We start from the raw sequence: 19,205 nt of genomic DNA on the forward strand, positions 1-19,205 counted from the left end.
GGCTGCCGATGTACTGTTTGACAAGACACTATATTTGCACTACCAGTTACAATGTTTGGCTGCTAGGGCTGTATTTATTATCTTCTCCTCTCCCTAAGACAGGAGTCACTTTGGAGTGGTTCTGGCCCTTTCCATGGCTTCTTGCAGGATAAGACATGCAGGAGCTGACTTAGAGAGACTACTGCTGTGTAGGGGAGATTGGATAGGATTGATATGCAGGAGATTGTGGTGGCAAGGTGCATAGTGTTAGCAAGGAAAGCGGAGAGTGTTCATGGTGTTTTCTGCAAGTGTCCAGCTATCTAGGCTGGAGGTGTGGAGAGAAATGGTGCTCACCAGTTCTTTTGTTCTTGGAAAAGTTTCTTAAAGATCCCTTGCCCTCTTTCACATGTTCTGAGATTAGTAAATAAGTCTCTTTCTTGTGTACCCTAGGCACTTTTCACACTGCTGCTTTTATGCTGTATTTCAGTGGAGATGTTTGATATGCTGGCTCTTTGAGGATGAAGATTTAGTCTCCTATTGTGTTTCACCTCTCCCAGAGCTGAGCCAGCTGATTTTACATGAGGTTAAACTCTCTGGTTACAAAAATTCACAAAGTTAAGCCCTGCATGTTTTCAAAGCCAAATGTTATTGGGGCTCATCTTTCTACTGCATCCTAGTATATCTAAGTGGGGTACCTACTGAGGGGTCTGTTCCTTTCCCTTCTTTTTTTAAGATGTTATTTATTTATTCACGAGAGACATAGAGAGACAGTGGCAGAGACATAGGCAGAGGGAGAAGCAGGCTCCCCACAGAGATCTTGTTGTGGGACTCCATCCCAGGACTCCAGGATCACTCCCTGAGCTGAAGGCACATGCTCAACCACTGAGCCACCCAGGCATGCCCCTTTCCCTTCTTCATTCTTGTAGTATCCCTCCCATTTGTGGTTAGTCTAGCTGAGAGTTTGGTTCCCCACATCTCTGCCCCTCCTGCCCTTTTCAATGTGTTCTCTTTTCTTTAACTGTGGAAAGTCTGTTTTCCAGTCTTTGGGCCATTTTTTGGGTTGGTGGCACTCATGTGGCTGTTATCTATGCATGTCTGTGGGACAAAGCTTAGTATCCTCCTACTCCACTACCTTCTCCATTTATAGCCTTCTTTATATATCCTTCTGTTTGCTGCCCATTTTATTGTCCTTCAGAATAGGTAGTTATTGTCCAGGCTGGAAGACCCACCAGAGGTGAGATGAAGAAAGGTTAAAGCTATCACTGGGTTGCCTTAGGAAATACATATGCACCAATGGGAGTACCAATCATATTGTATTAAGCTCACTGCCATGTCCCCTTTAATTACACTGATATGGTATCTTTGCCTTCTTTTATAGCATGTGGATTAGTATATGTAAATTTAAACCAAAGAAGACACAGTAGAAAGAGAAGATTCCTAGCTAGCTAGCTATGAGACCCAGGACTGGCAAGTAACAAATATAGTCCATCTTTAGTTTATGCAGTATAAAAAGGATTTGATTTTAAAGTCTAAGCTGAAAGAGAAGATCCTCTAAGGTAAGAAAAGCAGTTTTAGAATATTTTGGTGATGTAGAAGAATTCAGTTCCTTTTTGAGTTGGAGCCTAGGAGTACAAGGATACCTCTTTATTTAAAGGATTTTTTTTGGTAACAGCTGTGGTCAGGAATACTTTTTTTCTGTAACTAGTTATAGTATTGCCTCCAGTATTTCAGTGTTTGGGTATGATTTGGTGTTTCTAAAGTAAGCTTACAGGCTTTCACAAATGATTTCACAGGGTTCTGTATTTGACTCTGAAAATTAGTAGTTTTGAGTAGTATTTTTTCGTTCAATCTCTCTTTTTCCCACTAAGTATTAATTCTGTTGTAATTCAGCAGAAAATTCTGTGTGTAGGTTGGGTTTTGAGATTTTGAGGGCTGTGTTACTGTTATTCTTGCTGTTTTTTTGTTTTCTGTTCTGTTTCTTTTATTTTTATTTTTTTTTAATTTTTATTTATTTATGATAGTCACAGAGAGAGAGAGAGGCAGAGACACAGGCAGAGGGAGAAGCAGGCTCCATGCACCGGGAGCCCGATGTGGGACTCGATCCTGGGTCTCCAGGATCGCACCCTGGGCCAAAGGCAGGCGCCAAACCGCTGCGCCACCCAGGGATCCCTCTGTTTCTTTTAAAAATCATTTCATTCCCTGGCCAAATTTGCAGTAGAAAAACAGAGCATTCCAATAAATGAGGTCCTTATGGATTTTTTAAATTACTTTTTATTAATCAACTTACCATTTTCTAAATGCTTATATATCCTCAAAGATACATTAATGTTTTTTGTGGAATTCTAAGCCTAATTAGTAAAAGTATACTCCATTTCAGTAAAGATTCAAACTTCCAAGTCTAGAAGTCAAAGTGACTAGGGCACTTCCCCAAATATCAATTTCAAGCTAGATAGATACTTCTCTGTGTGTGTATGGGATCCCCAGATAAACAGAGCCAGTAAGTGTGTGTGTGTGTGTGTGTGTGTGTGTGTGTGTGTGTGGTCAAGGTGAGGGGAGAGGGATTGGCTGATTGACTGGTTTGTTTTTAAAGAGTTGACTTATACAATTATTGAGACTGGCAAGTCTAAATTTTGCAGGGCAGGCTAGTAGGCTGGAGACACAAGAAAGAGTAATTGTTGTATCATGAGTTAGAAGTCAGGCTGGAGGTAAAATTCCCGGTTTCTGTGGGATGGCGTTTTTTTTTCTCTTAAGGCCTTCAGTTGATTGCATAAAGCCAACCCACATCATGGAGGGGAATGTGCTTTACTTAGTCTACTAATATAAATATTAATCTTATTTAAAAACCCCTCACAGCAAGATCTAACTGGTATTTGACCAGATGTCTGGATATTGTGGCCTAGCCACATTGATATATAAAATTAACCATCACAGTGTGTACACACACTCACTATAAATCTACCCAGTCATCGAAAATATCTGTGTATATATATTTGTACAAATAGATATTCTTCAAAGTGTATGTGGGCATATATACATAGATAACGTATCCAAGATAAATAGATTGTGTGTGTGGGGGTTATATCTATATAGCCAAATAAATACAGTCCATTCAGAATTAACATATATGAGTGTATGCACATATTTGTGTGAGAGAAATATATCTACAAAGGTTAAAGTATTTTAAGTTACAATATCACTATCTTAAAATGACGCAGATAGGTGATTTGGAATGTAACATTACTCTGTATGGTAAAATTTTTTTCCCATCACAGTGCTCTCAGTGAGTACTCACACAAACACCAGAAGCCTGGAGAATTCTAGTAGCTGTTGTACTTTTAGACCTGACCTGAAATAACTTCTGCCGTCCTAGTTCATGAAGTAATGTACACGCTAAAAAATTCCTCAGAGGAAATGCTCCTGTTTAAGATACACTGAAATAATTACATCTCAGATTTTGCAATGAAAGAGAAGAGCTGTTATATTCTGATCTATACGTGGACTTTTTAATTCAGATTTTTAAAGAGCGAGAAGAAGATCTGAGGCGCTTGTCTCGCCCATTGGAATGTGCTTGTTTCCGAACATCTATCTGGGATGAAACTCTCTATAAGGTGTGTATGTTTCCCTGAGATCCCTCATTTTAAGAACATGAAAAAGAGCTAAAAAGAGTATTGTCAAAAGTAAAAGATTTTAAACTCTGTAATACCTATTTAGATGAGTTGAATAAAAAAAAGAAATTATCTACAATAAACTTTTTGAAAAACATCAAATTTAACCTTAAGAGATTTTTATTTTGATCTTAGATTGTGTTGAGATACTTACCAAGTCACACTGAATTAGCCAGTTTTATGATGATTAATTTGATACTGATGTTTTGTGACAGCAGAGGTTTCACTGCCATCATCCATTGTGACCTGTTGTGGTCTCAATGCTGATTGGAGCTGTATCTAATATTCAGATACCTCTTTAGGATATAAACTAGTCTGCCTCAGTTTGGATGGCAATAGAATAACAATAGAGAAGAGACTGGAGAAGGGAGTCTCATAATGAGACACATTTTGCCTAGTATATGATAGCTTCAACTTTCATGCCAAATTGGGGACTAGCATTCTTTTCAACCAGGAATTTTTTCCATTGCTGGAATGGATACCACATTGCTTGCAGTTGTTATAGAGGTTACAACAATAGCTGTGTTACAGACTAAGCTGAAATTACCTTATTGGCACATAGGCTCCTTATCCTGCTGCCCTTTCTCCAACGAGATCTAGTGATTTGAAAAACTGCCCTCTTTGGGGTCCTCTTGTGGTCAGTCGACCTTTCCTTCAGACTGCTGCTAGTATCCGTTGACAAGTCTGACTCTGGGTGGGAAAGCATCCTTCTCTGTCGCTGGTAGCTACAGCCTCAGTATCAACTGCATCTGACAAGTACCTACAACCAGAGAAGCACAGAAACCTGATTTGCCAAGGAGAAAAACCAATGAACATTAAAAATAGCCATTGATTTATTTTTTAACCTAATTCATTTTTCCCCAATATTATGTTGACCCAGCCTCACTCTAATAACAGATCATTTTGAGATACCTGTCTAGGAAATACTGCTCTAGATTAATTTGGGCCGAATTTCTCTCAAAGCCTTATTCCCATAGAACAGGTAACCGTGAATAAGGATGGACATGACGCACTGATAAGAACCAACTGCGGTGTGAAGGATGGCAATACATAACACGACCAAAGACAATTGGCTAATCACAACACTGCTGTGAGTGACAATGTCTCTGCTGTGGTTAGCTTTGGTGCCTTCTCCAAGGTAAATTCAGCAGTGACATTAACACCGACCTGGGAACTTGGAACCTGAACCCCCATGCTTAAGTAATAAAACTTAATTGGAACAAAGACATAGCACTACTATCTCTTACATCAATGTTGCGTAGAGCTGACTTAAATTTTTATATTGTTTTATTCTACAAGCACTCATTGCATATCTGCTTGATGTTTTTGGACACACAAATTACTAAGACCAGGTTCCTGCCCTCTAGTAGGGGAGAGGAGAACATTGTAAAGCTTACTAGACAATTGGAAGGAATTATTACAATGGAAATGCAAATAAAAAAGCTTTAAGAGAATAGAGGGAGGGTATGGTTAATTCCAACTCCTTTCATTCGTCATACTTCTCTGGATGAAGTCAGTTTTAGGGAGACACACAATGGACCATTTTTAATTCAATTGGATCAATAATTATATAACTGACAATAAAACTTTTGGAATGATAATGCCACTAATTTCTCTTGTAATTTCTTTTGTATGTTATCCCATTGAGGGGAGGGGCCATTTTTCCATGTGACTCTGATTTTTTTTACAAAATCTATTCTCAGATTTATGGTAAATGTAGAATTGTTAAGTTCTGATCTTTTGAGCAGTCTACATTATTGGATTTAAATATTTGTTGAATGGCTGGATTGGAAACTTTTTATTTGGCCCAGTAAACCAGAGTTTTCAACTATTCCTAAGGCAGACATGATGGAATTAAATTATTATTTTTTTTAAATTATCAATGGAAAGAAGTTTCTCCAGCATTTTATAAATGTTTGAAACTTTAAAAAATTCCTACTGAAGGATAAAAAAATCAAGTATTAGCTTCATCTACTCATTTGTGTTATATCATAGTTGTTAAGTGTTTGGGACTCACTATCATATTTTGCTGTCCATATGTTACAGTGTACTTACTCATTTGCAGAGGTCCAAGACTGGCTACCTGTTAGTAATATTACACTGTGCTTCTGTTCTGTTAGGCTTGGTCCAGCATTGTCTATCAGCTGATTCCCAATGTTCAGCAGCTGGAAATGAACCTAAGGAATTTTGCTGAAATTATTGAGGCGGATGAAGTGCTTTTGTTTGAACGAGCTACTTTTCTGGTGAGAACTTTCTGCTTTCTGCTCTGCAGATGTACTTCACACTCACTACTTCTGTCCAGGAACAGAGAACAACATGTTGCTACTTATAGGAAGAACCTTTTTCCCTTTTGTCACTACATCAGCATGTATAACCTTATTTACAAAGTAGTATTGTCAACAAGTGACCTGAAAGAAGTCCTTTGCTATGTAGCTCTTTAGTAGTTAGTAAATCTTAGATTTTATAAGTATGTCTTATTATAAAGTTTAGATTATTTGTGCTAATATCATTTGTGTTAAAGGATTCCTAATTTTCTATTGACTTTTATTATGAAATGAGGGGTATTATCCTTGTGAGAAAAGTCTCATCCCACTCCTTTCTCCAAAAGACTGATTTGAAGACTTTTAACATGGAAGAGGTGTAATGGTCATCTCAGTGACATAGCTAAGAAGTCAGATGGAGAGGTAGAAGGGGAAGAGGCACCTTGGTATTTTTGTTTTTCTTATATAAATTTAGCTTAACTATAGTACCTACTGAGGGGAATGCAATATTATAAGTAAAATTTTAAAGAACAGTAGTAACAGGATCCCTGGGTGGCGCAGCGGTTTAGCGCCTGCCTTTGGCCCAGGGCGCGATCCTGGAGACCCGGGATCGAATCCCACGTCAGGCTCCCAGTGCATGGAGCCTGCTTCTCTCTCTGCCTGTGTCTCTGCCTCTCTCTCTCTCTCTCTCTCTCTCTCTCTCTCTGTGTGTGTGACTATCATAAATAAAAATAAATTAAAAAAAAAGAACAGTAGTAACAAACTAATTTGAGATGTCACAAAGCACTGCATAAGTAATTGATCAGTTTAATAAATACAACTCTAAGAGCAACCCACAGTAAATAATTTGTTTCTGAGCTCTACCAATGCCTGGTGATTTTAAAAAACACTTCTTGGGACACCTGGGTGGCTCAGCAGTTGAGCATATGCCTTCAGTTCAGGGCATGATCCTGGGGTCCAGGGATCGAGTCCCGTACCAGGCTCCCCAGAGGGAGCCTGCTTCTCCTTCTGCCTATGTATCTGCCTTCTCTCTGTGTCTCTTATGAATAAATATTAAACCTTTAAAAATAAAACATGTTTCTTTGTTTTTCAACTAACATTAATGAATATAGAAGCATTTTTTTCATTTAAATTCAGTTAGCCAACATATAGTACATCATTAGTTTCAGATGTAGTGTTCATCACTTGCATATAGCACCCAGTGTTCATCACATCACATGCCGTCCTTTTTTTTAAAATTTTATTTATTCATTCATGACAGAGAGACAGACAAACATAGGCAGAGGGAGGAGCAGGCTCCATGCAGGGAGCCTGACGTGGGACTCAGTCCCAGGTCTCTAGGATCAGGCCCTGGGCTGAAGGTGGCACTAAACCGCTGAGCCACCGGGGCTGACCTCACATGCCCTCCTTAATGCCCATTACCCATTTACCCCATCCCCCCACCCACTTCCCCTCCAGCAACCCTCAATTTGTTTCCTGTAGTTAAGAGTCTTTCATGATTTTTCTCCCTCCCTGATGACTTCCCATTCCATTTTCCCTCCCTTCCCATATGATCCTCTGTGCTGTTTCTTATATTCTACATATGAATAAAACCATATGAAAATTGTCTTTCTTTGATTGACTTATTAAAACACATTTCTAAATCTATCTGAGCTTCGTTCCTCTTCTATAAAATGGAGATGATATATCTATGTCTTAAGTTTATTGTGTGAGTTAAAAGGGGACAAGGTAAGAATGTTAAGCCCTAATGCAAAGCTTAGCATATAGTCGGCAAACTAATAAATGTTGGTCCCTTCTGCTATTATAACAACAGAGGGCAGAGAATGCAGACTATAATTTTCCCCCTTCCTTTGTGAAAACATTTATAACTGTAGCCATGTTTGTGAGTCATACTTGTTTCTAAGTGGTAGAGCTATGGCAAGGAGTCCTAACCAGGAGTGTCTTTCTGCCTCAGCTCACTGGCAGGGGTCACTTGCTTGCAATTATACTACCCTGCATCTTCTTTTGCTACTAATGTGAATCACAACAAACAAGTGAGCTATTCTGATCATCTTGGTGTACATGGCATAGCAGAATCCTGCTTTCAGCGGTATTCCACCACATATGATCATAGAGTAATCTCTGTGATCTAACCTAATATAAGCTCCCTATTCCTCACTAACAGTAACAGGTGGCTTTGGTTTCTCTTGAAGACCAAGATTAGTTATGATAGACCATTTTCACTGAGGGGGTTGAAGTCAAGCAAGGGGAACCTGTTCCACCATTGGTCTAGAAATTACCTTTTGAAAGTTTCCCATGGTTCCAGTAAATTGCCCTGTAAATTTTCTTCTGGTGAGTGACTCACTTTTGCTTCCTGCTGGAAACTTTATATCTGAATATTCAGCCTGTAGGAAATATGTGATTTTATTGAAATCTGAATGTGTTAGGGGAAATATTTTTAGCTGACATGGGTGTCCATAATTAATAAGTTCATTTGTAAATAGTAAATCCTCTGAGGTGGTAATCCCTTAGTTAAGATTTTTATTATTTTTTATGTTTATTATTTTATTCATAATTTTTAGAATGTTTATTTTAATTCCTGTTAACATACATGTTATATTAGTTTCAGGTATACAACATAGTGATTCAACAATTCATACATCACCTTATGCCCACCACCACAACTGTACTCCCTTAATCCCCATCATCTATTGAATCCATCTCCCCACCCATCTGCCCTCTAGTAACCATCAGTTTTTTTTCTATAATTAAAAGTATGTTTCTTGATTTATCATTCTCACTTTCTTACATTTTCCCTTTGTGTGTTTTGTTTCTTAAGTTCCACATGTGAGTAAAATCATGGTATTTGTCTTTTTCTGAGTGACATTATGCTTAGTATAGTACTCTGAAACTCCATCCATGTCATTGCAAATGGCAAGATTTCATTCTCTTTTATGGTTGAGTAATATTCCTCTGTGTGTGTGTGTGTGTGTGTGTGTGTGTGTGTGTGTGACATCTTATTCATTCTTCAATTGATGGACTCTTGGGCTGCTTCCATATCTTAGCTATTGTAAATAATGCTGCTATAAATTTAGCATTCTTGTATTATTTGGGTAAATACCCAGTAGTGCAATTACTGGATCATAAGGTAGTTCTATTCTTAAATTTTTGAGGAACCTCCATACTGTTTTCCAAAGTGGCTGCACCAGTTTGCACCAGTACAAGAAAGTTCTTTTTTCTCCACATCCTCACTAACATCTGTTGTTTCTTATGCTGTTCATTTTAGCCATTGTAACAGGTGTGAGGTGATATCTCATTGTAGTTTTGATTTGTATTTTCCTGATGATGATGTTAGGCATCTTCTCATATGTCTGTTGCCCATCTGTATGTCTTTGGAGAAATGTCTGTTCATGTCATCTGCCTGTTTCTTAACTGGATTATTCACTTTTTGGGTGTTGGGTTGTATAAGTTCTTTATATTTTGAGGGTATTAATCCTTTATCAGATATGTCATTTGCAAATATCATCTCCCATTCCATAGTTTGCTTTTTAGTTTTGCTGGTTTGTTTCCTTTGCTGTGCAGAAGCTTTTAATTTTAACATTTTTCCAGTAGTTTATTTTTGCTTTTGCTTCCCTTGTATTGCGAGTCATTTCTAGAAACAAGTTTGTATGACCAATGTCAAGGAAGTTAACTGCTTATGTTCTCTTCTAGGATTTTTATGGTTACAGGTCTCACATTAGGTTCGTTATCCATTTTGTGTGTGGTATATGAAAGTGGTTCAGTTTTATTCTTTTGCATGATACTACCCAGGTTTCCCAACACCATTTGTTGAAGAGACTGGTTTTTTTCCCAAATAGATGTTTTTTCCTTCTTTGTCAAAGATTAACTGACCATATAATTGTAGGTTTATTCATGGATTTCCTGTTCTGTTTATCTCTGTGTCTGCTTGGTGCCATTACTACACTGTTTTGATCACTACAGCTTTGTGTGAAGTCCAGAATTATGATGCCTCCAGCTTTGCTTTCCTTTTTCAAGATTGCTTTGTCTATTCAAGGTCTTTTGTGGTTCCATACAAATATTAAAGTAGCTTCTTCTAGTTCTGTGAAAAATGCTGTTGGTATGTTGATAGAGATTTCATTAAATATGTAGATTGCTTTGGGTAGTATGGAAATTCTAACAATATTTTCTCTTCCAATCCATGAGCATGCAGTGTTTTTCCATTTCTTTGTGTTATCTTCAACATTTTATTGTTTCCAGAGTACAGGTCATTCACCTCTTTGGTTAGGTTTATTCCCAGGCATTTTTTTTATTTTTGTTGCAATTGTAAATGCTATTGCTTTTGTAATTTCTCTTTCTGCTGCTTCATTACTGGTGAATAGATGTTCAAGGGATTTCTGCATGCTGATTTTGTATCCTGCAACTTTAATGAATTTATCAGTTTTAGCAGCTTTTTGGTGGATTCTTTTGTGATATATATGTATATCATCATGTCCTCTGCCAATCATGAATGTTTTACTTCTTCCTTACCAATTTGGATGCCTTTTATTTCTTTTTGTTGTCTGATTACTGTGGCTAGGACTTCCAGTGCTACGTTGAATAAAAGTGGTGTGAGTGGATATCCTTGTCTTGTTCCTGACCTTAGGGGGAAAGCTCTCAGTTTTTCTCCGTTAAGGATGATGTTAGCTGTGGATATTTCATGTATGGCCTTTATTATATTGAGATATGTTCTCTCTAAACCTACTTTGTTGAGGATTTTTTTTTAGGATTTTTTTAAATAAATTGATGTACTTTGTCAGATGCTTTTTCTGCATATAGTTTTTACCCTTTCTTTTATTTATGTGATGTATCATGTTGATTGATTTGCAATTATTGAATAATCTTGTAACCCAGGAATAAATCTTGCTTGATCATGGTGAATGATTTTTTAATGTATTGTTGAATTTGGTTTGATTGTATTCTGTTGGTAATTTTTGCATCTGTGTTCATCAGGAATATTGACCTGTAGTTCTCTTTTTTATTGGTGTCTTTATGTGATTTTGGTATCAGGGTAATACCTCATAGAATGAATTTGGAAATTTTTCCTCCTTTTCTATTTTTTGGAATACTTTGAGAATAGGCATTAACTCTTCTTTAAAGGTTTAGTGGAATTCACCTGTAAAGCTATCTGGCCTTGAACTTTTGTTTGTTGGGTGATTTTTGATTCCTGATTCAGTTTCTTTGCTGGTTATCAATCTATTCAAGGTTTTTATTTCTTCCTGTTTCAGTTTTGATAGTGTATATGTTTCTAGGAATTCATCCATTTCTTCTGGGTTGTACAGTTTGTTGGCATATAGTTTTGCATAATATCCTCATATGATTGTTTGCATGGTGGTTATTTCCTTTTCATTTATGACTTTATTTATTTGGCTCCTTTCTCTTTTTTTCCTTGGTAAGTCTGGCTTAGAGTTTTGTCAATTTTATTAACTTTTTTAAAGAACCAGCTTCTGGTTTCATTGATCTGTTCTATTATTTTTAAAATTTTCCGTATCATTTATTTCTGCTCTAATTTTTATTATTTCCTTCCTTCTGATGGATGGATAAAGAAGATATGATGGTTTAAGTTTTGTTCATTGTTTGTTCTTTACCTCTTTTATGTGTAGAGTTAGCTTGTTTGATATTTTTCTTCTTGAGGTAGGCTTGTAATGCTATAAACTTCCCTCTTACAGCTGGTTTTGCTGCATCCTGGAGGTTTTGGACCATTGTGTTTTCATTTTCATTTATTTTCTGATACTTTTTAATTTCTTCTTTGATTTCTTGGTTGACCCATTCATTGTTTAGTAGTATGTTATTTAATCTCCATGTATTTGTGGTCTTTCCCATTTTTTTCTTGTGGTTGACTTCTAGTTTCATAGCATTGTGGTCAGAAAACATGCGTGGTGTGATTTTGATATTCTTGAATTCTTTGTGGTTTGTTTGGTGGGATAATATGTGATCTCTTCTAGAAATTGTTCTGCATGCATTTGAGAAGAATGTGTATTCTGTTGTTTTAGGATGGAATGTTCTGAATATATCTGTTAAATCCATCTGTTCCATTATGTCTTTGAAAGCCAAGCCATTGTTTCCTTATTGATTTTCTGTTTATATGATCTGTCCATTGATGTGTTATGTAAAGTCCCCTACTGCTATTGTATTATTCATTAGTTCCTTTATGTTTGCTATTAACTGCTTTGTGTATTTGGGTGCTCCTAGCTTAGGGGTCATATAACTAGTTAGCATGCCAGAGTCTTGTTCATTATAGGAATTAACCAGGCAGATTGCTCCACAAAATAACAGCCGCGTACCACCATGCACAGAATTGGGAAAGAGCTGTCAATCCTGTCCATGTCCAGTGTGGGTGAGGTTTCCAGTGTTGAGTCAAATTAAGCCACAGGCTCCAGGGAGGGTGTTGCCCTCCCATCAGTTCTTTTATTTTATTTATTTTTAAAAATATTTTTATTTATTTATTCTTGAGAGACAGAGACACAGGCAGAGGGATAAGCAGGCTCCATGCAGGGAGCCCAATGTACGACTCGAACCTGGGACTCCAGGATCATGCCCTGGGCCAAAGGCAGGTGCTAAACCGCTGAGCCACCCAGGGATTCCCCCATCAGTTCTTTTAAATTGCATCTTTGTAACCTCTGGAATCCAAAGGTTCCCTCTAGAACCCAAAGACTTTGGTTTCCTGGAAGCTACCTCACAGGTCGTGGTTATAATGCTGCTGTATAGCCAGTCATTTGTGATTGGAACTACAGTGTATCTGATCGCCTTTAAACCTCAACATTTATTCTTGGCAAGTGTTTTCACTCTTTTCTGTCTTGAGCCAGTCCAAGAATTAGACCTGTAGCAGTGCAGTATGTCTCTGGCCATTCCTCATAACCATGCCCTCAGTTCTAAAAACCAACAAAATAGAACCATGGTCTTATTCCATTATTCCTAGCGGCCTATGCAGGTAGCTCTGGAAAAAATCCTGTTTTATACTTCATGGTCCTATGAACACTCTATTTCAAAGTAAATGCTTCAGCACCCATGGGATGCTCACCTGGAGGATGGAGGATGGAGAGGGTACTGATAAGAAAGAGGCAGGAACAAGTGAAGGCTTACATAATGCATACTGAAGATTTTTAAATGTAATACCAAAAGTCACTTAGTTACAGTTTTCACTAAAATCAATACATTAAGTACATCTAAAGAACAGCTAAAAGTTTTATATTTTTTCTTTTATAATTTGTACTTATTTAATCAAAAAACATGCTGTGAAATACCAAAATAAGATAAACATATGATTAAAGTAAATGAGGAAGAACAGCACTGAACCAAAACAGATAATACTTTAATGCTCTAATAAAATTGTAGCCAAACACTACTGTGTGGGTTATCCATAGGAATGTTGAAATTATACAGAATATTGGCATATAGGAGAAAAGGAGAGAGAGTAAGCCAGATGCCAAGTCTACCCTGAAAATCAAAGTGACCAAGAGACTGACAAGGGTCTGCCTTGAGATGCAAGTAGCAGAGAGTGATATGATTACATTGCATATTTAGGGGCATTGCTCTTTTTCATAGGTGATTTCTCACTATCAGTGTAAAGAGCAGCGTGATGCCCACAGATTTGAGAAAATCAGCAACATTATTAAGCAGTTTAAGCTGAGTTGCAGGTAAGAGATCTTGTGTGATTGATTGACTAATTGATTAATTTTTTAAATTTTAAATTCAGTTTGCCAACATCTAGTTGTGTGATTTATTCATATCTGGAAAGAAATTATTGTCATTTTTTGGAAGTTCAAATAACTATACTAGACTGAACTTACATATACAGAATAGATCATTTAATAAAAAAGAAAGCTAACCTCTAAGGGAGCCTAAAATTGAGGTGAAAGTCACTGTCCTTTAATGCAAACTCAACTGATAAGCAGCATGTGAAAAATATCTAAGCAGAATACCCTTTCAAGATACTTGATACCATTTAGGAAGAAATAAACAGAACGTGTCCAAGAGAGTTTTGAAAAAGAACAAAGGAGAATTTACCCCACCAAATAATAAGATTTACTATAGTAATTAAAATAGTGAGGTAATGATTCAGGAATAGTACAGAATAGATTCTGGAAATGCCTAATCCTGTTGTCTCACCTTTGATAAAATACAGTTTGAATCTTAACATTGTGAATACAGAAAGAAAAGAATGGTGGAACATTATAATTTAGTAAAGATTTAATAAGCAAAATTCTTATCCTGGTAAAATTTTGATGTCCAGACAATAGAATAGGTATAAGTTTATTCTTTATATGCCTTAGCACACTCTGAGACTTGCTGGCATATTTATGCCTACATTTTTAAGAAGCAATAGCAAATTACATGCAAATATAATTACCTTGTTTGGTTTTGAAGAAATGGGATCATTTCTTGAATTGATATAATCAATATAACTAACATTAAAAAATACAGTTATTAATCACAATTATAGGAAAATTTCAACTTAAGCTTCTTAAATATTAAAGAAGCCTTTTATAACATATTTCAACATGGACCTAGGTCTAAGCCCATTTCACAGTCAATATCAAGTTCTAATCTACTTTCCTAGTCTAAATTCTAAAGTCACTTTCCAAAACATACTAAATTCAGCATTAGCATTCCCTTGGAAAACAAAGTAAGGTTAGTGATTAACTGTCTTAATGAAGTGGGGAATCAAAGTGTAATGCTATAAAATGTTTAACATAAAAGGTAAGAATGTTTTATGTTGCTTTTATTTTATGTTCTTTACTTCTTTTTCTCATTTCTGCTATAGCAAGCTAGCTGCTTCTTTTCAGAGCATGGAAGTCAGGAACTCTAACTTTGCTGCTTTCATTGACATCTTTACATCCAACACTTACGTGATGGTCGTGATGTCTGATCCATCCATTCGTAAGTTCAAACTTAACTGACATAGGTTTAGGTTTATAGCCATATTCTTTAAACTAATTGCCATAGAGCTAGTACTTTATTATATAATAAAAAAGTGGGGATGGTTGCATAGCATTGTGAATATACTTAATTTCATTGACCTGTATATTTTGAAATGGTTAAAACAGGAATTTTTTTGTTATGTATTATTTACTACAATAAAGAAAGCTATTTTAGCACTAGTGTAATTTTTTTTTGTTTTGTAGACTTATATTCTGAAACTTAAGAATAATTTAGACTCTAGGGTATTTTGTTTTTTTCTTCATGGTAATTAAAAAATCAAGTTATTAAATCTAGGGATTTTAAAGAAAAAAGAACCCAAATGTATGACTTATGTGCTTCATACAGTAAATATTTTTAAAAGATTAATAAAAGTTCTGAACTATTAAATGTTGAATCATTTTATATGTAATTCTGTATTCCTAAGTACCATATTCCTGTATTTGTGTTCTGGGCACAAAGGAAGGTATTTGGTACTTCCATGCCATAGTAGTCATATCCATCATAACTACTGAGATAAAGGTTCTAGCAGTATTTCTAGGATGTTCCCCGAGGTTTAAATTATCTCTAACCCACATGCTTTTCCTACCCTTAGGTTAATATTAAAATACAACATAAGATGATGAGTTTTATTCTACAAGTAAACCAAACCAAAAGAATTTGAAATTTTATTTTGGAAATGTTATATTTAAAATATAAATAAATCTTCTTATTCAGAAAAATTAAGTCATGATTAACATGGGACTTCCTATTCCTATATGTTCCCTATGACATATATTGAGAGATTTGGCTCTCTTTTGTTTATTTATTTGTTTTTATTAGACATTCCTTTGGCTGCCTGTACTTATTCTCTTGGGTATCTCCTCCACCCCTACCCTCAGCTTCCGCAGCTACTCTGATCAACATCCGCAATGCCAGAAAACACTTTGAAAAGCTGGAAAGGGTGGATGGACCAAAGCAGTGTCTTCTCATGAGCTAAACATGGCTAAATGTTCCAATTTTTTTTGAAATACTGTTTCTTAATTAATCTTAATATTATATTCCTATATGTAGGCTCTGAAATGTAATGCTTACCACTTCTGTATTTCTTCCTCACTCTCTAGTTTTAATGTTCAACCTTGACTGCTATTAACTAAAATAGCCAGTAAAAAGTTAGAAGATGAGCTGTTCATGGGCTTGATGGGACATAAAATTATGTGATATATAAGTGTTCTGATAACAAGATTCTTAATAGTATGTGTTCTGATAACCTGGTTCTAATAGTTGTGTTTGCCAGAGCCTTTCCCAACATCATCTTGTATTCCTTATCAGATAGTAACCTGCAAGTTTGGAATATTACTGTTTTCTCAGCATGCATTAAAAATATTCCTTACCGTCAATTATAAATAAACTAAGGCTGTTAGGGATTTCAGCGTCTGTTTTTCTTTTCCTTATTTCTTCAGCTTTCCCTAAGAAAGAGCAAATGAATTTCACGTTTACCCTATGGGAGGGTATCTGCTTCTTGGGAAATATTACATAATAAAGTTAGATAGGAAGGGTATAGCCAGATTATAGCCTTTAAGATAGGTAGAGGTGTTTAGGTATAATGTGATAAGAAATAAGAAACCATTATAGGCTTTTGGGGAGGGGAATTATGTGAAAGGAATTTTGAAAGAAAATTAACCTAGACTGTATGGCCTGACTGGTGGCAGTTAGGGAAGCTGTGGCAACAATGTAGACCTGAGGTGTGTTGAAAAGTCTCTTTCAGGATGCAGCTGGAGAAGGCATGAATAAAAAAAGTTGAGAGAAAAGAGATAAGGTTTATGAGATACAAGTCTTTCTCTATGATCCAGGAATGGTTAATTTTATATATTACATTACACCTAATGGGAAATGACTTCATTATGCTAGTCAAGTAGTAGTAAATTTTTTTTCAATAAGTTTTGCTTTATTTCATCCCCTAAAGAAAAAATGAAGCATTGTAAACTCGGAGAAATGGAGCTTGGCAGTACTAACTAGAATTACTGAAAACCCTAATTTTTTCAGCTTCCATGGATGTCATAACAGAACACAAATGCATTTAGGGAATCTATGGCACAGTATATTCATCTCATGTCCCTTGTCTCTATGTCATGAAGAAATATTCAGACCAACAGAACCTCACCTTTCCCAATCTTACCATCCCCAGGTGAGAGAAACAGTTTTCACTAAGCAGTGAAGAACATGGTTTTTAGGTAGCCTACATTACGTAGATTAAAATTCTCATTTAAAAGCTCATGGAACAGGGGTGCCTGGGTGGCTCAGTGGTTGAGCATCTGCCTTTGGTTCAGGTCATTATCCCAGAATCCTGGGATCGAGTTCCACATCAGGCTCCCTACAGAGAGCCTGCTTCTCCCTCTGCCTGTGTCTCTACCTCTCTCTCTGTGTTTCTCATGAATAAATAAATAAAATCTTTAAAAAATAAAAGCTCATGGAACTAATTTTATCAACAGTTGTATTAACCCTCTGCAAAAAGGGAGTTTCTTAGTAGATTTTCTTATTCTTTATCTTAATATTTAGGAGAATGAAAAAAGCAAATGAACTGGAGGTCTGTTCTGTGACTAATATGAGTCATGATTTGACATGTTCTCATTATCTTCAATATCTGGGGTGAGATTTGAAGGAACTACACAAAAGTGGGTTTTTTGCTTTTTGCTTTTTTAGAAAGTGAACAGATAGAGATTATAGACATTAAATTAGATGAGAATGAAAAAAATATGCTTTTATCATTATTTGCTCTTGGTCTAACCTTTGCTCAGATTCTAGTTACAACTTGGACTTACAGAATGCATAAAAGAATGAAAGATTAGAAAAATAAGGTTCTGATTTGGCTTAATCTTTATCATTGTAATGACCAGCCAGTCTTTTTTGTCACTGAATACAAAAAAATGTTTTGAAATAGATATCTGTCCAAATATATAACTGCCTAGAAACTGAATTAAACACAAGTGCACAGTGAAAGCATATACACAGAAATGGAAAGATGAAATAAAAACCAGAGATGTGAAAATTATGGGATTAGTGATAGAATGAAATGATGCTTTTTATAGACTATGTTAGTGATGTTAGTAGGCTAGGGCAATAATTTTCAAACTTGAGCAGGCATCAGAATCACTTGAAAGGGAATCGTTAAGACACACTGCTACCCCACACGCATCACTGAGTTTCAATTCTGTAGGTGGGGTGGAGCCCAGAAATCTGCATTTCTCAGAAGTTTGGAGGTGAATCTGATATCGATCCTACTGATCCAGGGACTATACTTCAGGAACCACTGCTTTAGGGAAAGAGGAAATGTAGAGTATAAGAAGGAGTAGGACAACATATATTCACTTAAGTTAATTATGATAAGTTGAAGGCATTATACTAAGTAAAGTATATATAGTGTAGACCACTGATTCTCAAAGTGATATAAAAGTTTGTGAAGCACAGTTGTAGACAAACATAATGACTAGGAGGCTTCTATTTATAAGTAATATGTTAGAAATAGAAACCATAATCATAAAGTATGGGAAGTGATTTACATAGGGAGCCAGCTTTTCCCAGTTTCAATCAGGTTTATTTTCTACCTCAATAGGTTATCATAAAAATTTATATGAGTTGCCAAATGGAAACACTGCTTTCTTTAGTTGAGTATTTACTAAGTGTCAGCCTATAAATGCTTTATGAAGATTATTATTTAATCTTCACATGAACTTTTTGAGGTAAGTACTATCTCGTCCATTGTTTTAGATGGACCCAGAGAGAAACTGGACCCAGAGAGAATAAAAAATTTGCCCAATTATGCAGTAGCGGTGAGACTGTGATTTGAACTTAGGTAATCTAACACCATAGCTTGTGCACTTAACTTTAACCTTTAAATTATATGGCCTTCCTGAATTTAAAAGCCCACTCCGCTCTCTCTGTGTCTCTCATAAATAAATAAATAAATAAATAAATAAATAAATAAATAAATAAATAAAAATAAAATCTTAAAAAAAAAAATACCTGGGTGGCTCAGCGGTTTAGTGCCTGCCTTCAGCCCAGGGCGTGATCCTGGAGTCCTGGGATTGAGTCCCGTGTCGGGCTCCCTGCATGAAGCCTACTTCTCCCTCTGCCTGTGTCTCTGCCTGTCTCTGTCTCTGTCTCTCTCTCTCTTTCTCTGTGTGTGTGTCTCTCATGAGTAAATAAATAAAATCTTTAAAAATAAAAAAATAAAAGTCCACTCAGAATGGAGAGTTTGAGGTGCACCCAGGTGTTGTACTTGTGATATTCCCACTGTGTTGGTTACTGTGCAAATAGTAAACCACATGCTTGTTTACCGGTCTTACTCCTGTTTTCACTGGGGCTTTGGCACATGGAATAAAAAGCT

At 36.2% G+C, this 19,205-nt stretch overlaps 1 protein-coding gene across 6 annotated transcripts in view; it reads left to right on the top strand.

Moving 5' to 3' along the window:
- Positions 1-16,245, top strand: part of RRAGB (Ras related GTP binding B) — a 38,286-nt gene extending 22,041 nt beyond the window's left edge. For 4 of the 6 annotated variants that reach the window (XM_025468508.3, XM_025468507.3, XM_025468506.3 and 1 more), the window contains 5 exons: positions 3,492-3,587; positions 5,765-5,887; positions 13,466-13,557; positions 14,685-14,800; positions 15,721-16,245. In XM_025468508.3, the coding sequence (XP_025324293.1) occupies positions 3,492-3,587; positions 5,765-5,887; positions 13,466-13,557; positions 14,685-14,800; positions 15,721-15,818 (525 nt within the window). In that variant the 3' untranslated portion in view covers positions 15,819-16,245. Of the gene's footprint in view, positions 1-3,491; positions 3,588-5,764; positions 5,888-13,465; positions 13,558-14,684; positions 14,801-15,661 lie in introns of all 6 variants that reach the window. The other 2 variants (XM_025468505.3, XM_025468510.3) reach the window with 2 other exon arrangements.
- The last annotated feature ends 2,960 nt before the right edge of the window (positions 16,246-19,205 follow it).

The sequence above is a fragment of the Canis lupus genome, chromosome X (assembly GCF_003254725.2).
Source record: "Canis lupus dingo isolate Sandy chromosome X, ASM325472v2, whole genome shotgun sequence".
NCBI lineage: Eukaryota > Metazoa > Chordata > Mammalia > Carnivora > Canidae > Canis > Canis lupus.